The following is a 22,849-nucleotide window of genomic DNA, read 5'->3' on the forward strand; positions in this document are numbered from 1 at the left end:
TTGGTCATTTCTATTTTTCAAATTTACAAATTTTCAAAATTTTTTGTGAAAATTTTTCGTCATCAGCAATCAAATTTTCCTTTATGAGTTATAAAAATTGGAAATACGAGTATTTTTGGGATACCTAATTACTATCTAGATCACGATTTATAAAAGCCTTTTTCCATCCTTCTTATTCGACTGAGGATGCCGCAATGAGGAGAACGTTTCTGAGATTTTACTCTGGTACGGTGCACATCTACGTTTTTGCCGGTTTCTCGTGATTTTTCTTTCGATGATTTTTTCATATCATTATGTTGACTCGCTTTGGTTAGAATTTTGTGTGATTCAAGCTTTTGTGTTTGATTTTTCAAAAACTGATTCGCACAGATCAATAATTGTCAGATGTTCAAAAATTATTGTACAAATCAAGGTACTACAGGTGTTATTATTTATTGAAATGTACTTAGTATCAAATTGATAATAATAGCCTATGTTAATTTAGGTAAAAATACTTGAGAAAGTTGAAATGTTAGCGTTGCTAGACTATTTTAAAATGTATAATTTTCTTGATAGTTAATAAGTGCTTAGGGCCTTAAAATTTAATTTAAAATGATTACAAACTAATGCTTTCTTATTTTTAATACAAATTCATATAATATGTGGTATTAGGGATGGGTTATGGTTGCTTGACTTTTAAAAAGATTTTTATTTATTCATTTGAATTATTTTTTCAAAGAGAAAGTAGGTAATTCCTCCCCGTTATGTTTATGAGAATCTAGGACAGGTTATTGGAGACAATCCACACACATTTTTCATTTCTAACCGGCCAAAAACATGATCTGAAGTTGTATTGACTCAGACAAAAGTAGATATGTGAGTATGTTATTTCAAATTGTAAGCCTCCATCCGTCCAATACTCTGCGGATGATTTACTTCCAGCCTCTTTAGCGGATACATGTTTAGACTGTTTTGAAGTCCCATTTCAATAACATTACTCGCATTATGAGCTTCAAGATTGCCATTGTAGTGCTTCTCAAAATTATCTTCGTTTCGCTTTTCCAATATTTTTTCGAGTTTGTGGAACATATGAGTATGAAATTGAAGACTGTTTGGATAAACTCCGCCATCAATTGATTGGTACAATATCTTTCCTACTTTTTTGTAATTTTGATTGATTATTTCTTTCTCAAGTTTAGAAAACAGTGTTAATGGATCGAATTCCAAAGATTCCGGAGGTAAATTGTACTCAGCTGTTATATCACTGAGTATTTCTTCGAATTCTGTAATAATATTGAGCACAAAGGCTCTCACCTCAGATAAATCCGCCGCTTTCTCTTCACAGTTGCAAAATTTCTGTTTTGTTATGCAACGAACTGCGAAATTAGCCAATGCTAATGATTCGGTGATATTGAAATTCCCCAGTTTTATCGCATAGTCAGTATTTCCTTCAGTATTAATGTGATCATGTGGAAGTTTTGAATCCCCGAACATGAATTCTAAGCCACCTTTAACTAATCCGGAATTCATCATATTTGCAACCCCGAAGAGTTTCAATTGCCCGAAGAAATTGCTTACTAAATTCACAGCTAAGTTGATGGGTGAATTAATTCTAACACCGGCATTTTTCGCAGGAGAAAGTCCATCTACAATGGTTCTATTGATTTTATTTGTATTTAAGGTATTTTCAATTCCGTCAGCACCCTTTTTGTTTCTCAACGTGATTGCCTTCAGCGTACGTGAAATTCTGAAATGGTTTGCCTCGAGTCTGAGTGCAATTTCGTGATCAATGGTTTGTGTTGGATCTGAACGATTTATATTACGACGTCTTCTATGATGGCTTTGCAAACGCGCGTCATTCTCTAACTTGCGAAGAAATTCCGTTAGGAATAATTCTCTCACACTTCGTTCCAGGTTTTGCGTGGCGTAATTTTTGAATTCATTCATCATGTCCATTGGGTTTGAAAACTTTTCACTATGTTGCGGATATTTTCTTTCCTTCTCATAACCATCTCTACCACGAATTCCCGCATCTGCTCTACTGCTGATGTAAATTGAATGTGTTGAGGTTTTCTTAAGATTTCCAAATATCCATGGTATGTCTACCCTGAGATTGTTTCCGTTTTTCCCACCCGCGCCACCTTCACCACCAAGACCATCTGAACCGTTGCTTCCTACTCCATTCACTTTCTTTACATCGGTTGCATCCGAGGATGCGAGTTTAACAAAATTAATCTCACCCGAATTCCCACCGAAACCGTGTGCTCCACCATCTCCACCACCTCCGCCTCTCTGACCATCTTCACCAGCAAGAAGGATTTCATAATGTCCAACTTTCTCATACCAATTTAGGATCCTAAAGTTGTCAGATTTTGGAATACGTGATATCCTAATGCCGAGCGTAAGGATACCTTGAGCAACATCGTCGGGCTTAGTCAATTTTACATCATTTTGAGCGTCAACACCATCTCGACCCCTTAAACCATCACCCCCATTTTGCCCCGGTCCTCCATTACCACCTCTGGCAGAAATTGTAAGCCCCTGCAGATTCTTGAAAGTATCCCCTACTCCAAAGAAATTTCCTGCTGAACCTCCAGGTAATCCAGACAAACCATCAGTGCCGCGAGCTCCCAAACATTCTCCATCTCGTGCTTTTGCCGAATAGTGAGCCTTTGCGGACTCGCCATCCAGTGTAATTCGGCGAGAGCCCTGAATATTCCATACCGGAGCTACAATTGAGAGTTGCACAGCTGCTCCTGTTTTATCTAAATCTTCGTTTATGAATACTTCATTCAATGCGAAGATTTCTATAGATTTTGGCGTTCCTCCACAATATGTATTTTGAATGTTAGGCACGTCTTCGAGCTTAACATATTGCCCTTTTATTACCAATTTGTTGGAATCACATGAACAAGATAGATTGCTTTTTAATGTCATACGTAGCACTTTACCTAAAGCTTCCAATTTCGGTTTATCTACTATTACACTTTTCATATCTTCGAATTCGGATTCGTAACTTGGGTAGCATTTTTTCAAAGCAACCGGATCGATTTTGAATTCAGAATTTTTTTTACTCTCAATATGATTGAAGACATGATCAGCAAATGAGGTACATGGGCTATTGAGAGTATTGCTTTGTGTTTCATAGTCAGATAATTTTTCGTATAATTTATTCAAAAAATAATACCATTTTTTCGACCTATATGAAAACTGGATTACATCTTGCAATCCATCTGCACACTGGAATTCGTTATTTATGGAATGGTTGCTAACTTCGTGCAAAAATGACAGATAATCACCATATATGATCAATGTTTTCTGGTAAATTGAGTTGATATTCATTGATGCTGCACTGTTATCTAATTCTCGTGCACATTTTTTGATTTCGTGTTGATTAGAGACCTTTTCTTGTAATTTCTGTAGTTCATCGTATCTCGTACTTGTAAGATTGTACAATTTGGAGATATCGTAAAATCGCTCTTCTTCGTAAGATAAGTATTTCTGCATTTCTTTACCAATTTCTCGAGCACTGGTAGCAGCATTTCGACCGATTTCATCCATTATATGGTCAATATCTATGAGAGATTTCTTTGGTATAATGTAACCAAAATCCGAATCATTTTTTTCAATGAATTTCATCTTCGACAGCATGTCCTTCAACTTCTCAGTGTTTTCCTGCGCCATAGGAATCTCGCTCAAAAGCCCTATCTCATCAGGTGATCTTGAAATAGCAATTTTCGTATATGTGTTTCCATCTTGTTGTAATACTATGTCGAGAAGTTTTATTGCATCGGTGTTGTCCACATTGCTGTTACTGTTTAGCTGTAATTCGTTTTTAGCTTTTTTAATGAATGCAGCTATTGTCGAGATGATATTTTCATCAGTTTTTTTAGGGAATCTAACTTTTGTCACGACAAGTGCTATGCCATCTTTGTATTTTTCGATATTTTTCACTAATTTTGTCGCGTGTGATAGAAGCGTAATAAAGTCGTCTCTTGTTCCTTCATTACTTAACGAGGTTTGATTAATAAGAAACAGCAATTTGACTCGTTTCACATTATCGACTATTTTTTTGATAAAGTAAGTCGTAGTTATGTCATTAGCTGCTCCTCTGGTATCCAGGAAGCCTGGTAAATCATAATACACAGCTCCTGTACTGTTGTCTTTGAGTTCTTCTGGAAATATAGTATCAGAGGTAATGAAGGATTTATTATCACTTTCGTTGTTGTTGGTACTTACGATCGCGTAGCCCAGGCCATCTTCTACTGATCGGAGAGATGCTCCGTACCCTGCAATTCTTCGAGTGAAAATGGTTTTTCCTACTCCTGTATTACCTAATATTAGGGTTGCTTCGTCAACTTCGTGCAAGTTGCAGAATTTGGTTTCTCCTACGTTTAAAAGTTGGATAAGCCTCTTGATAGCTTCGTTTTTTATATCAGGAATGGCGAACACGTTCTGGCAGTTTTTATTTTCCGGCATTTTATCGGTTTTTGTTGTTTTGATGTGTGAATGTAGTTCGAGGATTGGTGCAGTGCAGTGAAGGTTGTATCCTGAAAAATAAAAATAAAAGTAGGGAAATTTCAGTCGTTTGTTCAAAAATGGCTTGACAGATTATAATAATCAACTTTATTCAATGTGTATAGCTTACTGCATTTTGTAAAATTTTTCGTTTTTTTTTTCAAGTTGCAGTTCAGTCTTTTTGAGAGGGTTGGAGGGGGGAGAGGAGCGGGGATCTCCTAGACCACGGCGCACAGTGGTCCGAAATAAAGAAGTAGTGGCAAAAAATTAAAAAAATCCTCAGATTGAAGAAGTCTCAAAAGTTGATTACGAATGTGTAGTGGTTTTCTACATCATATTCCACGTCTTTTTCTGTGATTTCAAACAATTTTCCATTATTTTGCTTGCCTGCTGAAATGAATGAATTGAGGTACCTCAAAATAGTCAAAAAAACTGCTAACTTCAAAATGCTGTAAAACGTGTCAATTTTAATTTTTTTCAAAACTTTATGGGTTTATATCAAAATATGGACATTTTTGAATATAAAAATCGTTGATTCCATTTTTTCAAAAATATTTTAGTTTCTACCATGCTCATTACAAAAAAACTCATTTTTTTTGCTACTTTTGAGCTAAAAGTTCTTTTTAAAAAAAACGCAAGCTAGCGCAGCGGGAAATATCACATCCCTGGGGTACTATGGCATGTAAAGAAAAACACCCTTGAAAATTTGCTGCCCCAACCTGCCCCATTTGAAAAAATTGCTATGCAAAGTTGCATAAATGCTGTTTTTCCTATTTTTTTAAAAACATTTTCAGATAAAAAATTACTACGGGAATATGAATACTAAAATGGACTTTAGCGTCCCAAAAAAAAACATATTTCGATATCATCGTGGATTTTTCAAAATTTCATGTTTTGGACCATCCCTTTCCCCCTTTGAGGGCTCATTTTGAGGTTAGGGGTAAAATAAATGCCAAAATCGACTTCAGCGACCTAAAAAACCACCATATCCCATAGCGATCCGAAAAAAATACATATTTCGATACCCATCTCGAATTTATCGAAATTTGATGTCTTGAACCACCCCCTTCCCCCTTTTGGGGGCTCATTTTGAGGTTAGGGAACAAACAAATGTCAAAATCGACTTCAGCGACCTAAAAAACCCTCATATCCAAAATTTTACGGATTTTGCTTTGAAATTCAATTTTGCACCACCCCCTCCCCCTTTGAGGGCTCATTTTGAGGTTAGGGGTAAAATAAGTGCCAAAATCGACTTCAGCGATCTAAAAAACCCCCATATCCGAAATTTTACGGATTTTTCTTTAAAATTCGATTTTTGGCCGCTACTTTTCATTTCGGACCACTACGTGCGGCGCGGCGCAACCTTCAAAATATATACCTCCTTCACTACCTTACTATCGATCCCCTGAAACTTTTTTCGTCAAATTCAAAATCTCCTACCCTCAAAACATCAGGTAATTATACGTATTTTAAGAGTTTTGAGGCAGGGGAGGAAGTCCCCTGGACCTTTGTGCAACAGTTGTACCCTGTATCCCCACCACTTCCAGATTACGAAATCTGATAAAATATCTCTGGAAGGGTGCACAAAAAATCTTAATGATGTTTTCTGGTGGTTCTCTCATTTTGATATTTCAAAGAATTTGTGAACAAGTACATAATATTTTGATGAGTAACGTGAGTAGAAACATTTTGACTTTAGTGTGTAACTCTAACTGTAGTCAGGCATAGAGCAAGGATCTACCTACAACTAAGAAGGCTTACGATGCTATCTTCTGCTATTCGCTGACTTTTTTTTCTTTTTTCTTATTTAACATACAAATAGGTTGCTCAGAATTTCAATCATTAGGAAATATTTACCTTGAGAGTCATAGATAGGTACTTACGTATAGCAGAAAATGAAAAAATCTCATTTTTGAAAAATAAGTATTGTAATTTTTTTTGAAAACATTGTACCTCATGCGGTTTGTAGTGAAAATTCCAAAAATTGTGGATCCCCTCTCCCCCTCCCCCACAAACAAAAATATTGAATTTTGAGCCCAACTTACGTGGTGGGATGACTCAGAACATCTTTTAGTGTAATTTCCCTACAAAACAAAAGTTTTGTATACGTTTCGCCCATTGAATAGAATTCCTAATTTAAAACAGAAAATTACTCGAAAAAAAAACCGAATGATGAAAATCCTGTTTTTCTGGGAGGTTTTATTCTGGATTTTTTTTTTTAAAGCTGCGAATCTAACTTTTGAAATTTTAAAAGGAGGCTTCCATTTTCAAGATATTTACAGAAAACTGCAAATTCTGACAGTTTTATTTTCATTTTGCTTACTGTCCTTGGAAAATCTAAGATCTTTTTCATGCTATAAGAGTGTTCCAAGTAATGAACTGTATTTTTTTCATCTTCTCAGTGCAGCTACAGTTATTGTATGATGCATTTAATGACAATTTTAATACCTTATTATTAGAGAACGGATTTTTATGCACGAAAAACTTGAAAATATGCATATAAAACATGCATTAATTGTGACCAAATTATTCCTAAATTGTGAAAATATCAAAATAACAGTAATCCAGTTATTATTTCTCGTATTAATTTTTAAACAATAGGCTATTCATTTTTTGAGAAGTTTTTTTTAAGGTAGTGGCGCATTTTTTTTTAATGAATAAAATTTTGAAAAAATGCTGAAATTCGTTCTTTATTTATTGCTTAGGAAGCACAAATTGGCCAAAACAGCTTTTTCCATAATTTCTGCTGACTTTTTTTCACTCTTTTTGAGGCTATAGACTCAAGAAATTGATGTCATTTGCTCAAATGTAGTTCACTTCTGTTTTCTAAAAATAACCTTTTCTGTGAATTACCTAGAAGTTTCGTTTTTTGTCAAAAAAGTTGTCAAAATGGCGGGTTTTTGGAGAAAATTTCAAATAGCCTCACTCTTTTCCAAAAGTTGTCCCGATGTGTCGTTTTTTTTTGGTCAGAATTTGCTTAAAAAAAACTTTTTCCATTATTGTTCAAGTGGTCAGAAAAAATCTGACTTTTTGCCAGAAATTGCAAAATTCTCCCTTTGTTGCCCATTGTTACTAGTAAATCTCGCCATCAAAAAGTTGCTAATTTGTTCAATTTTCAAAAAGTCTTGCTTTTTGCTAAAATTGTACATACACGTTTCTCTAGTTTCATTTTTACAACTAGATTTTAATGAAAACGAAAAGTTCTGATTTTTTCAATGATCTTTTCTGCATTAAAATGTTTTACTCTTGTTTTGTCACTTTTTTAGTTACGTTTTCAAGATTCTTTGATTACCAAAGTTACTTCTCTCTTTTTTTTTAATAATGAAACGTTCATCGCCGAAATATTTTCATCTACGTAAAAATAGTAGGTGTCTAACAGGACCTACTGGTCCTTTCAGTCCTACTAAAGTCCTACTTTTCAACAATTTTATCCAAAAGTCTTAATTTTTTTCAATAAAGTCTTAGTCCGAGATTCAATTTTTCCTTTTTTTTCCGAAATTTTGGACAAATTTTGTAGAAAAGTGCTCATTTTTCGACTTCTTTAGATTTTGATTTACGCATTTTTGAGAGCTATTGCACTCGCTTCGCTCGGGCTATTTGCTCTTCTTTTCCCGCATACATCGACGGCTCATTGTTCAAATTCAAGAAATGTTCAAGTTTGAATCAGAAAAATAGACTCTTCTCTCCATAAAGAAACTTTTTGTTTTTACTTCTGAAAACATGATTGAATTTTTGAAAGCTTTTGGCCTCGCTTTACTCTGACTTTAAAATAATATTTTTGAATTTCAGAATTTAGAAACCTAAATAATAAACTTCTTCATACATCACAGCAGAAAATATCGTTTTCATACCTCTCAAAATACTAATTTTTGGGAACCTTTACCCTCGCTTCGCTCGAGCCCGTTTGCTTTTCTATTTTCAATTTTCCAATAAAAATCATTTTGAAATTTTGAAATTTCAAAGCAAGATAATAAACTTTTTATAAGTAACCCATCGCAGGAAAAAAAAACGTCGCGTTTTTATACCTCTTGAAATACTGATTTTTGAGAGCTTCTGCCCTCGCTTTGCTCGGGCCCATTTGATTTTCTTTTTGCATTTTCAATTTTTCTACAAAAAAGAACATGAAATTCGAATATTATTCGAATTTCAAAATTTTTGAACAAATGAAATATTTACAATCGAAATTGAAAAAATCGAGTTGAATTTGATTTGATTTGAACATGATGTGATATTCACAAATTTTTAAAATTGATAAGGAGAAAATAAAATTATGAATGGAAGTGAAACGTTATATTTTTTATGTCTACGTTTAAAAAAAATCACAAGGTGTTTGAAGACATCACTTTTTTTTGTAGGACTTCAGTAGAACTTTTAGCAGAACTTTCAGCAGGTCATTTTTTAAGCACTTTTGGAATTTTTTAAAGTAGGGGAGGGGGCGGATTTGGCTAAAAACTTGAATGTAAATTTTGACCGCCCCCTCCCCTACTTTAAAAAATTCCAAAAGTGCTTAAAAAATGACCTGCTGAAAGTTCTGCTAAAAGTTCTACTGAAGTCCTACTTTTTCATTTTGAAATTTTGTTAGACATCCTGTAGCTAATTAAAGAAAAAAAAAAAAAAAGAGTTCAAGTTGAATTGAATTTTTCATCGTTTGATGGCCTATGCACACACGAAAAATGTTTTTAAAAAAATTGAAATTGATGATCCATAGTACATACAGTCCTTGTTTGATTTGACATGGCATTGCCCTATGAAACAGGTACATAATATTTAAACGTTTTATTTTAAATTAAAAGCGGTTATTTGTTCAAAGTTTTGGGGGCTTGCATCAATCTGTTTCATGTTACAATTGTCGTAGATTTCCATTCTGAAACCATTGCTCGCATTATGTGATGTAAGGTCATCATTTTGTGTGTTTCGAGCCTCAAAATCGTGTTTCTGTTTTTCCAATATTTCATGAAGTTTGCTCAGTATGAAAACGTGAGACTGGGGATGGTCTAGATAGACATTGCTGTCAATAGTTTGATACATTATCTCCCCCACATTTTCGTAATTTTTATTAATTATTTCCCTTTCAAGTTTTGAAATCAGTGTTACTGGATCGAATTCCAAAGATTCCGGAGGTAAATTGTACTCAGCTGATATACCACAGAGTATTTCTTCGAATGCAGTGATAATATTGAGCACAGAGGCTCTCACCTCTGATAAATCCATAGATTTCTCTTCACTATTGTAAAATTTCTGTTTTGTTACGCAACGAATTGCGAAATTGGCCAACACCAGTGACTCATTGATGTTAAAATTTCCAGGTTTCATTACGTGGTTAGTATTTCCTTCAGTATTGGTGTAATCGTGCGAAGGTTTTGAACCACTGAACATGAATTCGATGTTACTTTTCGCCAATCCGTAATTCATTATATTGGCAAAGCTGAAGAGCTGCAAGAGCTGCATTTTCCCGAAAAAATTGCTCACGAAGTTGACGGCAAAGTTGATAGGTGAGTTGATTCTGACACCAGCATTTTTTGCAGGAGAAAAATCATCTACAATGACTCTATTGATTTTATTTGTATCTAGATTTTGTGAATTTGGAGTATTTTCAATTTCGTCAATACTCTTTTTGTTGCTCAACGTGATTGCCTTCAGTGTACGTGAAATTCTGATATGTTTTGCTCTAAGTGCATTTTTGTGATGAATGATTTGCGTTGAATCCGAGCGATTTATATTACGACGTTGTCTGTGGTGGTTTTGAAAACGCGCATCATTCTCTAATTTGCGAAGAAAACCCATTAGAAATAATTCTCGAACACTGTGTTCCAGGTTTTGCCCCGCGTAATTCTTGTATTCGTTCACTATATTCCATGGATCTGAAAAGTTTTCACCATGTTCTGGATATTTTCTTCCCACCGTATTATAACCATCTCTACCGCGATCACCATTGTCTGCTCGACTGTCAATTGGAACTGGCCACTTTTTTACACTTCTAAACCATTTTAATAACCATGGTACGTCAACTCTGAGATGGTTTCCATCTTTTCCTCCTGCAGCACCTTTACCACCTACACCATCTGAACCATTGCTTCCAACCCCTCTCACTTTTTGTACATCGTTTGTATCGGAAGATGCCAAAGAAAAGAATTTGATCTCACCTGGGTTTCCCCCAAGACCGTGTGCACCACCATCGCCACCATCTCCTCCTTTTTGGCCATGTTCACCACCGACTAGGATTTCATAATCTGAACCATTGTCATTCCACTTTAATATCTTATATTTATCGGACTTTGGAGTACCTCTTATGAGAAGCCCAAGGCTAACGACGTTGCCAATAGCATCACCAACATCCTTACTTATTCTAACATAGTCCTGAGCATCAGCACCATCCCGACCCCTTAGACCGTCACCCCCATTTTGACCCGGTCCTCCGTTACCACCCCTAACAGAAATTGTAAGGCCTTGCAGACTCTTAAAAGTATCACCTAGTCCAAAGAAATTTCCTGCTGGACCTCCAGGTAATCCAGGCGAACCATCTGTGCCGCGATCTCCTAAACCCGTTCCATCAGATGCTGTTGCCGAATAGTGAGCTTTTGCAGACTCACCATCAAGTGTGATTCGGCGAGTACCCTGAATATTCCATACAGGAGCTACAATTGAGAGTTGTGCTGCTCCTGTTTTATCCAAATCTTCGTTAATAAATATCTCATTCAATGCAAAGATTTCGGTGAATTTAGGTTTTCCTATGCAATGAGCTTTTTGAATGTTTGGTACATCTCCGATTTTAACGTATTGCCCTTTTATTACTAATTTGTCATGATCACATGTACATGATAGATTGATTTTCAATGTCATGCGCAGCACCTTGCCCAAGGCTTCTAATTTCGGTTTATCAACTATTATACTTTTTATATCTTCGAATTCGGATTCGTAATTTGGGTAGCATTTTTTCAATGCAACCAGATCGATTTTGAATTCAGAATTTTTTTTACTCTCAATATGGTTAAGGACATGATCAGCAAACGAGGAACATGGGCTATTGAGAGTATCACTTTGTATTTCGTAACCGGATAACCTTTCGTACAATTTATTCAAAAAATGATACCATTTTTTCGACCTGTATGAAAACTGAAGTACATCTTGCAATCCGTCTGCACATTTGAATTCGTTATTTATGGCGTGATCGCTAACTTCGTGCAAAAATGACAGATAATCACCGTATGTGATCAATTTTTTCTGGTTAACTGAGGTGATATTCATCGAAGCTGCGCCGTTATCAACTTCTCGCACACATTTTTCAATTTCTCGGTGATTATTGGACTTTTCTTTCAATTTTTGTAATTCGTCATGTCTGGTACTCGTAAGATTGTACAATTTGGAGATATCGTAAAATCGCTCTTCCTCGGCAGATAAATATTTCTGCACTTCTTTACTAATTTCTCGAGCACTGGCAGCAGCGTTTCGACCAATTTCATCCATAATATTATCAATATCGATGAGCGATTTCTTCGGTATGATGTAACCGAAATCGGAATTATTTTTTTCAATAAATTTCATCTTCGACAGCATGTTTTTTAGTTTCTTGATGTTTTCCTGCACTATTGGAATCTCACTCAAAAGCCCTTTCTGATCAGGAGATCGAGAAATTGCGATTTTCGGATACGTGTTTCCATCTTGTTGTAGTAATATGTCCAGAAGTTTTATTACATTGGTGTAGTATACATTGCTGTTAGGTTTTTGTTGCAAATCGTTTTTAGCTTTTTTGATAAATGCGGCTATCGAAGAGATGACATTTTCATCTGATTTTTGAGGGTATTGAACTTTTGTCGCGATAAGAACGATCCCATCTTTGTATTTATCGATGTTTTTAACAAATTTGGTCACGTGTAATAAAAGTAATATGAAATCATCTCTAGTTCCTGTGTTAGTTAAGGAAGTATGGTTAATCAAAAGCAGCATTCGAACTCGTTTCACATTATCGACTATTTTCTTGATGAAGTAAGTTGTAGTTATATCATTAGCTGCTCCTCTGGTATCCAGGAAGCCTGGTAAATCATAATATACAGCGCCAGTACTGTTGTCTTTGAATTGTTCTGGAAATACAGTATCGGATGTTATAAAGGATTTATCATTCTTCTCGTTGTTGTTGGTTTTTATGATCGTGTAGTCCAAACCATCTTCAACTGATTGGAGAGATGCTTCGTATCCGACAATTCTTTGAGTGAAAATGGTTTTTCCAACACCGGTATTACCTAAGATCAGGGTTGCCTCGTCAAGTTCGCGTAGGTTGCAGAATTTGGTTTCTCCTGCGTTTAAAAGTTGGAAAATTTCTTTTACAGCTTGATTTTTCACATCAGGAATGGCGAACGCGTTCTGGCAGTTTTGATTTTCCTGCATCGTGGGTACTGGTTTTTTGAACGTCTGGATATAGTTCCAAGGATTGGTGCTATGATTTTCGCCTATCCTGGAAAAATAAAAATGAACGACGGGAAATTTCAGTTGATTGTGGTGCACTGCTTTTGGAAAAAATGTACTTTGAATTTTTCTAACGCCCTGGAAGTGATCGTATGCAAGAACTAAAAACATTTAAGGACCACCCGAACCAAAAACTTATAAAATAAAAAAATCAATAATGGGAAAATTTTCCAACTTTTAAAACGTTGAGCAGGAGAGAGGGAGGGGAGGTAGGTGTCAAACGTTGACCAAAAAATTCAGAATTTTTCTTGCGTTTTGTCGAGGTCTTTGTGTATGATTTTTTTACTCGACTACAAGATTGGACCCAACGTAAACGAATTATGTGTAAAATTTTTTCAGATGTGCTTTAGAAATACGAGTATGTAAAGCTGGTACCTAGCTCAAAATTCCGAAAAAGCTCAAGCATGCTTACTCCAATGTATAGTTTGTAATTATCGTAACTTTTATCACCTCAATTTTCACGACCACATTATTTTATTCACCTCGCTAAAATAAAAATTACGAAATGAAAGATTGGGTAACACAAGTGAAGTGTGCGTTGAGCCTCTACAAAGAAGTGTGCTTTCATCTGCTTATTGTTAGACTTTAAAGGCTTATTTTCAAAACATTTCAATCTTTGTCGTTTATCTTAGCAAAGTTAAAAGCTTTGGACTTCAGTGAAAGCGCATTATCATATGCAGTACTTGATATACCTACTCATGTCTGATGTTTTAGCTACTTTTACGAAACGAGTTAACCAAAATCGAAAAAGTCCATCTGTACCCCACTGGTTGTACCCTTTGTAAATTCTATTTTGTATATTGTGTATGCTTTCACAAATTCATAAAGTTGAAAATGGGAAATATTGGCCCGCATTTTACCTCAAACTTCTTCCTATTTATACCCCACCAAATATGAGGCATGACTCGTCAAAGTCTTTAGAAATTATTGTCCACATATAGGTAGGTATTACCAAAAAAATTGAAGTATTTCTGACTATTTTATTCTTTATGTTTCAAAAATTTCTGTAAATGAGAACGAAATGAGGCAAATACTCGTATAATTGGCTGCCGCATATTTAGGTTCCGAATTTCACGACAATGAATGATTTCGTAACCATTTCAAGGTGTTTTATTGGGGGAGGGAGCATAAAATACACGAATGCAGACACAACCAGTGGTATCAAGTGAGTTTCATTCCCTCAGTGTATTTTTTTCGCTAAAAAATTGAAAATTTTCAAGCTGCTGGTTCAGTATTTTTTCTTGCAGGTTGTAAGGTACCTACTTGGTAAAAATTATTCAGAAGTTTTCGTGTGAAACTATATCATAATGTGTTTGAGTCAATCTTCCCACTGAAACCCAGGTCGTATATGCTCAAAATATTATGTGTTTCATCTCTGCGATGAGATGAGGGGTGTTGACCCAAAATTAGACTTCCCCGGAAAATAGCCAATATAATACACGATGAGCTGTGTACTACTTAATGCGAAGTGTTTTTCATTAATAATTCCACATATTTTTGTGTTTTTTGTGGAAATTTATCATTTCAAGAATTCGTGAAAAAAAATTAAGGAATGCCAAGAGTAAATTTTTTTGAACAAATTCGTCAATGCAACACCCTCGAAAGAATTGATAGCTTTATTCGCCATGGTTCGGTTGTCAAGTTCAATATTTCCATAATGATTTACTATTTCCTCACCGTTTCCGGAATTACGGCCAGTTGTACCTATCCTGAAAAATGTTGGTGTGATACCTGTGAAGGGGTGCTAGGAGAATATTGAAATTTTCATGAAAATCAATACGTATTTTCAGGTAGTTTCCTTATTTGAATTTTTCTAAAATTTGTAATAAAAATTTTGAGAGGCGAAATTGCTGAAAATATTTTTCAAACTTTGTGAATATAAATTAGTAAGATATAATTTTGTGGTAGTGCAGTTAATATATGAGTGCATCTTTGCTAAAAAAAAAATTTAAAATAAAAAAGTTTGAAAAATTTTGGAGTAGGTATGGTGCGCCGGGTTTTGAGGTAATGAATTTATTCTCAAATGTTTTGTAATGCGATTTTTCAGTGATATTATCGTGCGAAGAAATTTTGTCTGATGAAAAATACATAGACTATGAAATATGTGTTATGTACATACCTGATATAAGTTTGCAGATATCGATTGTTATTCACAGGTTGCTGTTATTTTCTGCCACCATTCACACCGTATCTGAATTTTATTAACCCGTATTCTCAATGTATGCTAATTATTTTTCCAAAAACTACCAAATCGAATTCAGGTGTTTTCGCGTTATACATATTACGAAGAATGTTTTTATACGTCTGATTGTTCGAATTGAGATGTGATACTGAAGAGCACGAGAGCAGACGTAAGCATATCACGCCAACTACACAGATGAAACAAAATAAAAAGAACCGGGTGTTTCATTCGGCGTCTGTGCAAAATTGTTTGCTTTCAATGAGTCAGCCTTGATCTTCAATTAATAATGCGAAAGATACCGGTGATTAAGGCACATTTTCGAGAGTAATGATAGCTTATTAGTTATTACGAATAACAGCAAAACGTTCATCGCCGAAATATTTCCATGTAAAAATAATTAAAGGGTTAAAGTTTAGTTGAAAATATGATGACTCTTTAATGAAAAATCAAAAATGTGTATAATTTTAGAATGATTAATGTTGATTATCTACTCTCTCATTATAAGCGAACTGTTCATCTGCATCTTCAGGCTATCTAATGTATTTTTTAAAAATGAGATTGAAGTAACTGGACAGTGTAAACTTTCATTTTCAGTTTCCCATTGAGCCATTTGTACGCTTTGTGGGATTTTTAGAATTTTATTTTGTGAAATACGAGCATTTTCTGCGCATTATTGCTTCATTAGGTCATTTTTCTGAATTTTTAACAGCATTTTGATTGAAAATTGCAATCTTTCGAAATTTTTCATCATTTTTCATTTTGAAATCCTCTCAGACTTGTATGGAAAATACAAAGTATGTATAAATTTAAATTTTTTGATCACAGCTGTTATAATGCATTTTTTGAGCTGATTTAAAAAATGTTGAATATTTTTGCACTTGAACGTAGAACTTTCATATTCAAAATCGTTTAGATTTTATTGTTCGTGAAAAATTTCTAAAAATCCTATTTTTCACTAGATTCGCTCCCTCTCTCAAAAATCCGACCCATGTAAAAATTGTCGGAGTTCTTGAAAAAAAAAACGAAAAGCTGCGCGGTGATTTTTTTTACGAGTCATCTCATAAGAAGAATTGAGGAAAAGAAAATTGAAAAATTGTCCAGGACGATTACTTTTTAGATCGCGACCACAAATTATAAAAATCCTCTTTCATCCCACTTATTCGACTGTGAAGGTTCCCAAAATGGGAAGAACTTTTCCAAGGTTTTACTACAATGCAGTGCACAACTGCACATCTGTGTTTTTACTGCTTTTTCTTTCGATGATTTTCTCATACCGCTATGTTGACCAGATGTGATCGGATTTTTTTTAGATTCGGTCTTTTTTTTTTGATTTTTCTAAAACTATTCAAATCGCATGAAACATAACAATTACAACGTATCAAAGATGACGTAAAAATACTTGAAAATCATTGAAGTTATTCAAAGTGCAAAAAAATTGGTAAAATTTCTACAAAATCAAGTGATGTGTGATGGAAGCTAAGATAGGGTTTAAAAACTGTTCAAAAATTATTTTATGGAATTCCATAAAAATTATTTTGTAAATGTTTATCAAAATTTGCGGGTTGCTAACTTCATGCAAAAATGACAGATAATCACCATATGTGATCAATGTTTTCTGGTAAATTGAGTTGATATTCGTTGAAGCTGCACTGTTATCTAATTCTCGTACACATTTTTTGATTTCGTGTTGATTAGAGGCCTTTTCTTTTAATTTCTGTAGTTCATTGTATCTCGTACTTGAAAGATTGTACAATTTGGAGATATCGTAGTATCGTTCTTCTTCAGAAGATAAGTATTTCTGCATTTCTTTACCAATTGCTCGAACACTGGCAGCAGCGTTTCGACCGATTTCTTCCATTATATGGTCAATATCTATGAGAGATTTCTTTGGTATAGTGTAACCAAAATCCAAATCATTTTTTTCGATGAATTTCATCTTTGACAGCATGGTTTTTAGTTTCATGGTATTTTCATGCACAATTGGAATCTCACTCAAAAGCCCTACTTCATCGGGTGATCTAGAAATAGCAATTTTCGGGTATGTGTTTCCATCTTGTTGTAATACTATGTCGAGAAATTTTATTACATCGGTGTTGTCCACATTGCTGTTATGTTTTTTCTGTAATTCGTTTTGAGCTTTTTTGATGAACGCAGCTATTGCCGAGATGATGTTTTCATCAGTTTTATCACGATATTCAACTTTTGTTACTACAAGCGCAATGCCATCTTTGTATTTTTCGATGTTTTTCACTAATTTTGTCGCATGCGATAGAAGTGTAATGAAGTCATCTCTTGTTCCTTCGTTACTTAATGAAGTTCGATTGATAAGAAACAGCAATTTGACTCGTTTTACATTACCAACTGTTTTTTTGATGAAGTAAGTTGTAGCTATGTCATTAGCTGCTCCTCTAGTATCTTGGAACCCTGGTAAATCATAATACACAGCGCCTGTACTGTTGTCTTTGACTTCTTCTGGAAATATGGTATCGGATGTAATGAAGGATTTATCATCACTGTCGTTGCTGTTGGTTCTTGCGATCGCGTACGCCAAACCATCTTCGACTGATCGGAGAGATGCTCCGTACCCTGCAATTCTTCGAGTAAAAATGGTTTTTCCCACTCCTGTATTACCTAATATCAGGGTCGCCTCGTCAACTTCACGAAGGTTGCAGAATTTGGTTTCTCCTACGTTTAAAAGTTGGAAAAGCTCCTTAATAGCTTCGTTTTTCATGTCAGGAATGGAGAATACGTTCTGGCAGTTTTGATTTTTCTGCATTTTATCCTTTTTTTATTTTTTGGATGTGTGAATTTAATTCGGGGGTTGGTGCTGTGAACCTCCTATCCTGAAAAAATAAAAATTAAAGAGGGGAATTTTCAAGGTATTTTCTAAAAGGTATAGATCAATCAAAGTGATTTGCCGCCTGGGAAAGATGGTGTTATTGTGTTCTCTCATTGCCCCTTTTTAAAAATCAATCTTTGTAATTTTGTATTTTTTCTCTCAATTTTTTTTTCTACCTATTCATTTTTTCTAGTTCTCTTAACTTTGCCTATGTTTATCACATCTACTGTATAGGTAAAATACACAACGTATACCTACTTTTTTAAAAATTATTTGGTATAGGTGATTTTTTTCCTCTTATTGTCAAGCCAAATTTGGATTAAGTTGGTCAATTTTTTATGGTTTGTAATTTCCATTGAAAAATATAAATTGTAGATATAATTCATCATTCGATTATTTTTGGAATCACTTTTTTTCATTTTTACTTTCACGAGACGTTAACCTGAATTTTCTATAATCGTGTTAATTACTTCTTGATTTTGGATAATAATACAATTTTGAACCAATCCCTGATCTAAAACAAATTTTAGATGACTTGTATGGTAGGTACCTTTTGGATTTAAAAAAGGTTTTGTTAACAATTTTGAAAATTAAAATTGAAATACTACAAAGGTCAGTCAACAAGTAGATAAGTTTCCCTCGTTCAGAAAATTAGCAAGGGAAATACCTAGGAACTTGAAATTTTCAGGGAATCTTGATACAACCTTTGAGCACCACTCTGCAAAATGTTATTCGGATCCGTTCTGTAGTTTGTTTATAATGAGAGTTTGAAGATGTGATAGGAGTTTTATAGCGTGTCCGAGGTTCAAGTGGCTCAACGAGGAGTAAAAAAAATTTAATTTAGAAAAAAATACGTTAATGGATTTTTACAGATGCCTACTGATCCTCTATGAAGACAAAATTGTCCTAATTTGAACAATATGTGAGTGGTGCCAAAAATCCAGCAGTGAGCGCACGAGCGTGATAAGTGATCACAGGGTAGGTTGCACAACTAGTGTTTCAAAAACGAACTCAACAGCCAAAATTGATGAAATTATACACAATAATCTTGATATCAGTATCAAAAACATCATATGTGAGCATGATGCTTCATATATTTTGACTGCCTAAAAAACATTATTGAACTTTGAAAGTCATTTTCAGTACCGCAAAATTTGAATGTGCTGCATCACAAACAAAATTTCGCTGTTCATGTTGCTGCATGTCAAAAGAATAGTCAGAATTTGTGTAAGAATGATGAAAACAATTTCCTTAACACAATGGTAACCAAAAACAGGGTTGAGTGCATCACTATGCCGCGCAAATTTGGCACAATCTCCATCGTGAAATCAATTTAAGTTTCAACTCGGACCCGCTATAAGACTCCTACCACATCTTCAAACTCTCATTATAAACGAACAACTGAACAGATCCAAATAAAATTTTGCAGAGTGGTGCTCAAAGGTCGTATCAAGATTCCCTAAAAATTTCAAGTTCCTAGGTATTTCCCTTCCTAATATTCTGAACGAGGGAAACTTACTTGTTGACTGACCTTTGTATTTTGTAAGTTTGGCTTGCGATATTTTCATTTTGTAGGATTTTGTTTCACCAGATATTATGGAAATGTGTTTAAATTGAAAAGAATGTGAGAATTGTAACTGAACTGTTCTGATATCAATTTGAATTTTTTTGGTATTTTTTTATTTACAGAGTCCATGATTACAATCCTTGGCTAACTTCAGTAAATGAGCGTTTTGACAATCTTTTGAACACGTTTTCTAAGGTAAAATTTGACGCTCAACATTTTGTGTTCTATACATTTTTCGCATACCTATTCCGCATAATTTGGCAAAAAAACGCAAAAAACGCATATTTTTCAGGATTTTTTGCAAATTTATGAGCCTTTTGCAGACTAAATTTCAATTTTATGGATTGGTAGGAAGAAAGTACTTGTAAAAATACACATTTTGGCGAAAACAGTTTTGATGCCCAACCCTTCAATTCGAAGCTCTTTTGCCAATTTTACCCCCACTACTACAATAAAAATTTTAAAAAATCATGTTGAAAAGCCCACTGTTCCCCTACACATTCCGTGTGGTACCAGAATTTTCTCCCCACTACTCATGGATACACAATTTTTCTCGCAAAAAACGCGTTTTTTGACTATACTGGCCAAGGAGGGCGGGTTGGGGGCGGAAATTCCGCTCGAAAATTTTTATTGGAGATACCCAACAATAATCCATCATGATTTTTCAAATCTGGGAACAGGGCCATTTCATCTACTTATCTTACCTGGGAATACCCTTTTATTTGATGTTAGCTTACTGGGGCGAATTTTTTCGGCCTTTTGTGAAGTTCTTAGCGTTTTTCAAATAGTTCTTCAGATCTTTAACTGAATTCAGACCATAGAACCAGGTGGCAATAATTCATTGCAACCAGGCATCAATTTTTTTCAATAAGTACATAAGAAGTACACTTCGAGAAGTTGAAAAAATTTACGTTTGAATTCCTTTCAAAAAAAATTGACAATCTCCAGCTAACAACACTTCGTTAAGAGATGAAAAAAAATTTTTGGTATGAAATTCACATTTTTCATCAGAAATGTATACCTATTTATGATTTTGTGTGGCATGAAGTTTTTTCCAAACGTTATAAATTGTGGTATAGAAATAGAAAATTAAGTTTTTTATTCAAGGAATATAAGGTTCGTAAGATTGCATAAATAGGTAGGAAAATAGGTATCGGAAGAAGATAAATAGGAAATGGAATAATACGAGCATAGGGAAGTAGGAATGAGATAGGATGGAATTAAAAACCTAGTTACACCACATAACCTTCATTAAATCAGTTTCCATGACCATAAGAAACAAAAGAATCTTCTACACGATAATAAATTTAGAAAAGGCCAAGAAGGTATCGAGATGAAATCTCGATATGATTTTAGGATTCAAAGGTAGATCAAATACATAACATTTGATTCGATTACTTCACCATTGTGAATGTAGGTCAGAAAGTTAATCTCAAAAATCGAGATATTTCAATTTAGAAAAATTATATAGAGGACCGAAGTCCTATATCGCGATTCATAATCGAACCATTTCAATAAATAAACTAAATCTAAGCCAAATTCGGCTATCTCTTTTTTACATCACTAAGTCTAAAACCTCATAATCAAGGTATATCGTAAAGGGGCATTTTACCTAACACTCACTCACCACATCATGGCAGAATTGCCATTACCGGCAACTCCGTTGCTAGGCTTCTACTCAGCCATCTCGATGAAGTCAGCACCAGGTAATAAATAAATAAATCGTGAAATAAGTCTCGAAAGTCAATCAAGCTCAAATCATTATAATAAATGAAAAAATATCACATTAAAAAAAAAATACATCATAACATAAATCAAAAAAGATGAAAAAGAACACGGAAACGTACGTCTAATTCTTAAACGGAAAAATCATAAGTTACTTGAAACCAGATTCAAAAGTTCCACAACACACCGAATCTGACTTCAAGTAACGACATCTAGCTTCAATTTTGTTCAAGTATGCGAAGGCTTCCAAGATTATAGCCATCTATACTACATAGAATTCTCCGCCGACAAGAACAAAATTTTCAGCAGAAAATTTTCAAACTAGAACATAGAACAAAACCATATGTGATATCTCGAAATAATAAACAATAGAAAAATAAGAAAATTATAAAATAAAAAACACAATACTTTCTGGTGATATCAAAAACAAAACATAATCAAAAAAGTCACGTAACAAATAGTCAAAAACCAAATCACAGTCCAATTAGGGTATCTCGAAAACAAATCTATACAATGATATCTCCTAAATTCTTACATAAAAACATCCTAATTAGAACAATTGGGTATCGATAAACTAAACTAAATAACAAAGAAACGAAAGGAATACGTTATAATATAACATTCGAAAAAAAACCGAGCGAATTACATTTTCAGTTTCTCGAATCGTAAGTAGCGGTGGAGATGCGCGAACTCCTCATTCAGCGCTGGAATCGATAATCGTTGCAAAGTATGTACAACACCCGTTTGGCGAATATGTGGAAAATATTCTTGTCCTTTTAGTGCACGAAGTGGAGATGTTTCAGTTGGCCCACGAATCATTATCTTCAATTTAGGCTCGACAAGTATGGAGTGAACGTATTGAAGAACAAAATTACGCCCGAGTATACAATGATTATCCGCCGATCTATCGTCGATATAAAAATTTAAGAAGTGACGATCATGTTTTATGTCGTCAAGATCGGGGTTGAAACATACAGGAAGTCCAGCGACGAAGGAATTGATCGTGACTTTGAAAGCGGTCTTCCACGGTACGAAAATTACTTGCTCGTTGCATGATTGGCGTAATTTCTTTTTTGTGTCTTCCTCTAGTTGTTGGACGAGGTTAGCGGAGATAATTGAGGCGGATAATCGAGCGTCGTAAAGAGCGGTTACTGGTTTACCGCAAATCTGTACTCGTACCGAAATAATATGATGATGACTGAATTGGCAATCGTTATAAATCCATCTTGTTGGAAAAACTAACTCGTGTCCGGCCTCTGAAGTTTGAATTGCGTGACGAACACGGTTAAAATGGCGTTGGCATGCGAAAACCTCGGTTTCAAAACGCGGCCATTCATAGCTTTGACGTGCGTATCCGTCGTACAAAGGCACACAGATACGCCATTTATATCGAGATCCTTCGTTTAGGGCTAACTGAACCTGTCGGATTCTGGAAAATTTCTCGCTACCGTGGATTTCGTCTGAGAAAGGAAAATCAAACTCGAGGTGTGGATAAACTCGAACAGGTATCAAATTTTGATCGATTATGATCTCAGGAGCGTCCTGATAACCGCGCTGATTGTCGCCTCTCGGATTATAG

The 22,849-nt window shown here is 34.7% G+C and overlaps 2 protein-coding genes across 2 annotated transcripts; both read right to left on the reverse strand.

Moving 5' to 3' along the window:
* Positions 1-421: 421 nt before the first annotated feature.
* Positions 422-8,897, reverse strand: LOC135837488 (uncharacterized). Its single transcript, XM_065352780.1, has one exon. It carries the CDS (start codon positions 4,456-4,458, stop codon positions 865-867), a length of 3,594 nt encoding a protein of 1,197 aa, XP_065208852.1. The 5' UTR covers positions 4,459-8,897; the 3' UTR covers positions 422-864.
* A 126-nt stretch (positions 8,898-9,023) lies between these two features.
* Positions 9,024-15,326, reverse strand: LOC135837487 (uncharacterized). The gene is made up of 2 exons (XM_065352779.1): positions 15,077-15,326; positions 9,024-12,946 (listed from the first exon to the last, which is right to left on the reverse strand). The coding sequence occupies exon 2, from the start codon at positions 12,877-12,879 to the stop codon at positions 9,274-9,276; it is 3,606 nt and encodes a 1,201-aa protein (XP_065208851.1). The 5' UTR covers positions 12,880-12,946; positions 15,077-15,326; the 3' UTR covers positions 9,024-9,273.
* Positions 15,327-22,849: the final 7,523 nt, after the last annotated feature.

This window comes from Planococcus citri, chromosome 2 (assembly GCF_950023065.1).
Source record: "Planococcus citri chromosome 2, ihPlaCitr1.1, whole genome shotgun sequence".
Lineage (NCBI taxonomy): Eukaryota > Metazoa > Arthropoda > Insecta > Hemiptera > Pseudococcidae > Planococcus > Planococcus citri.

Excerpts from the sequence above, each read along its gene's own strand:
- LOC135837488 (XM_065352780.1), bottom strand. The coding sequence starts at position 4,458 with ATGCCGGAAAATAAAAACTGCCAGAACGTGTTCGCCATTCCTGATATA.
- LOC135837487 (XM_065352779.1), bottom strand. The coding sequence starts at position 12,879 with ATGCAGGAAAATCAAAACTGCCAGAACGCGTTCGCCATTCCTGATGTG.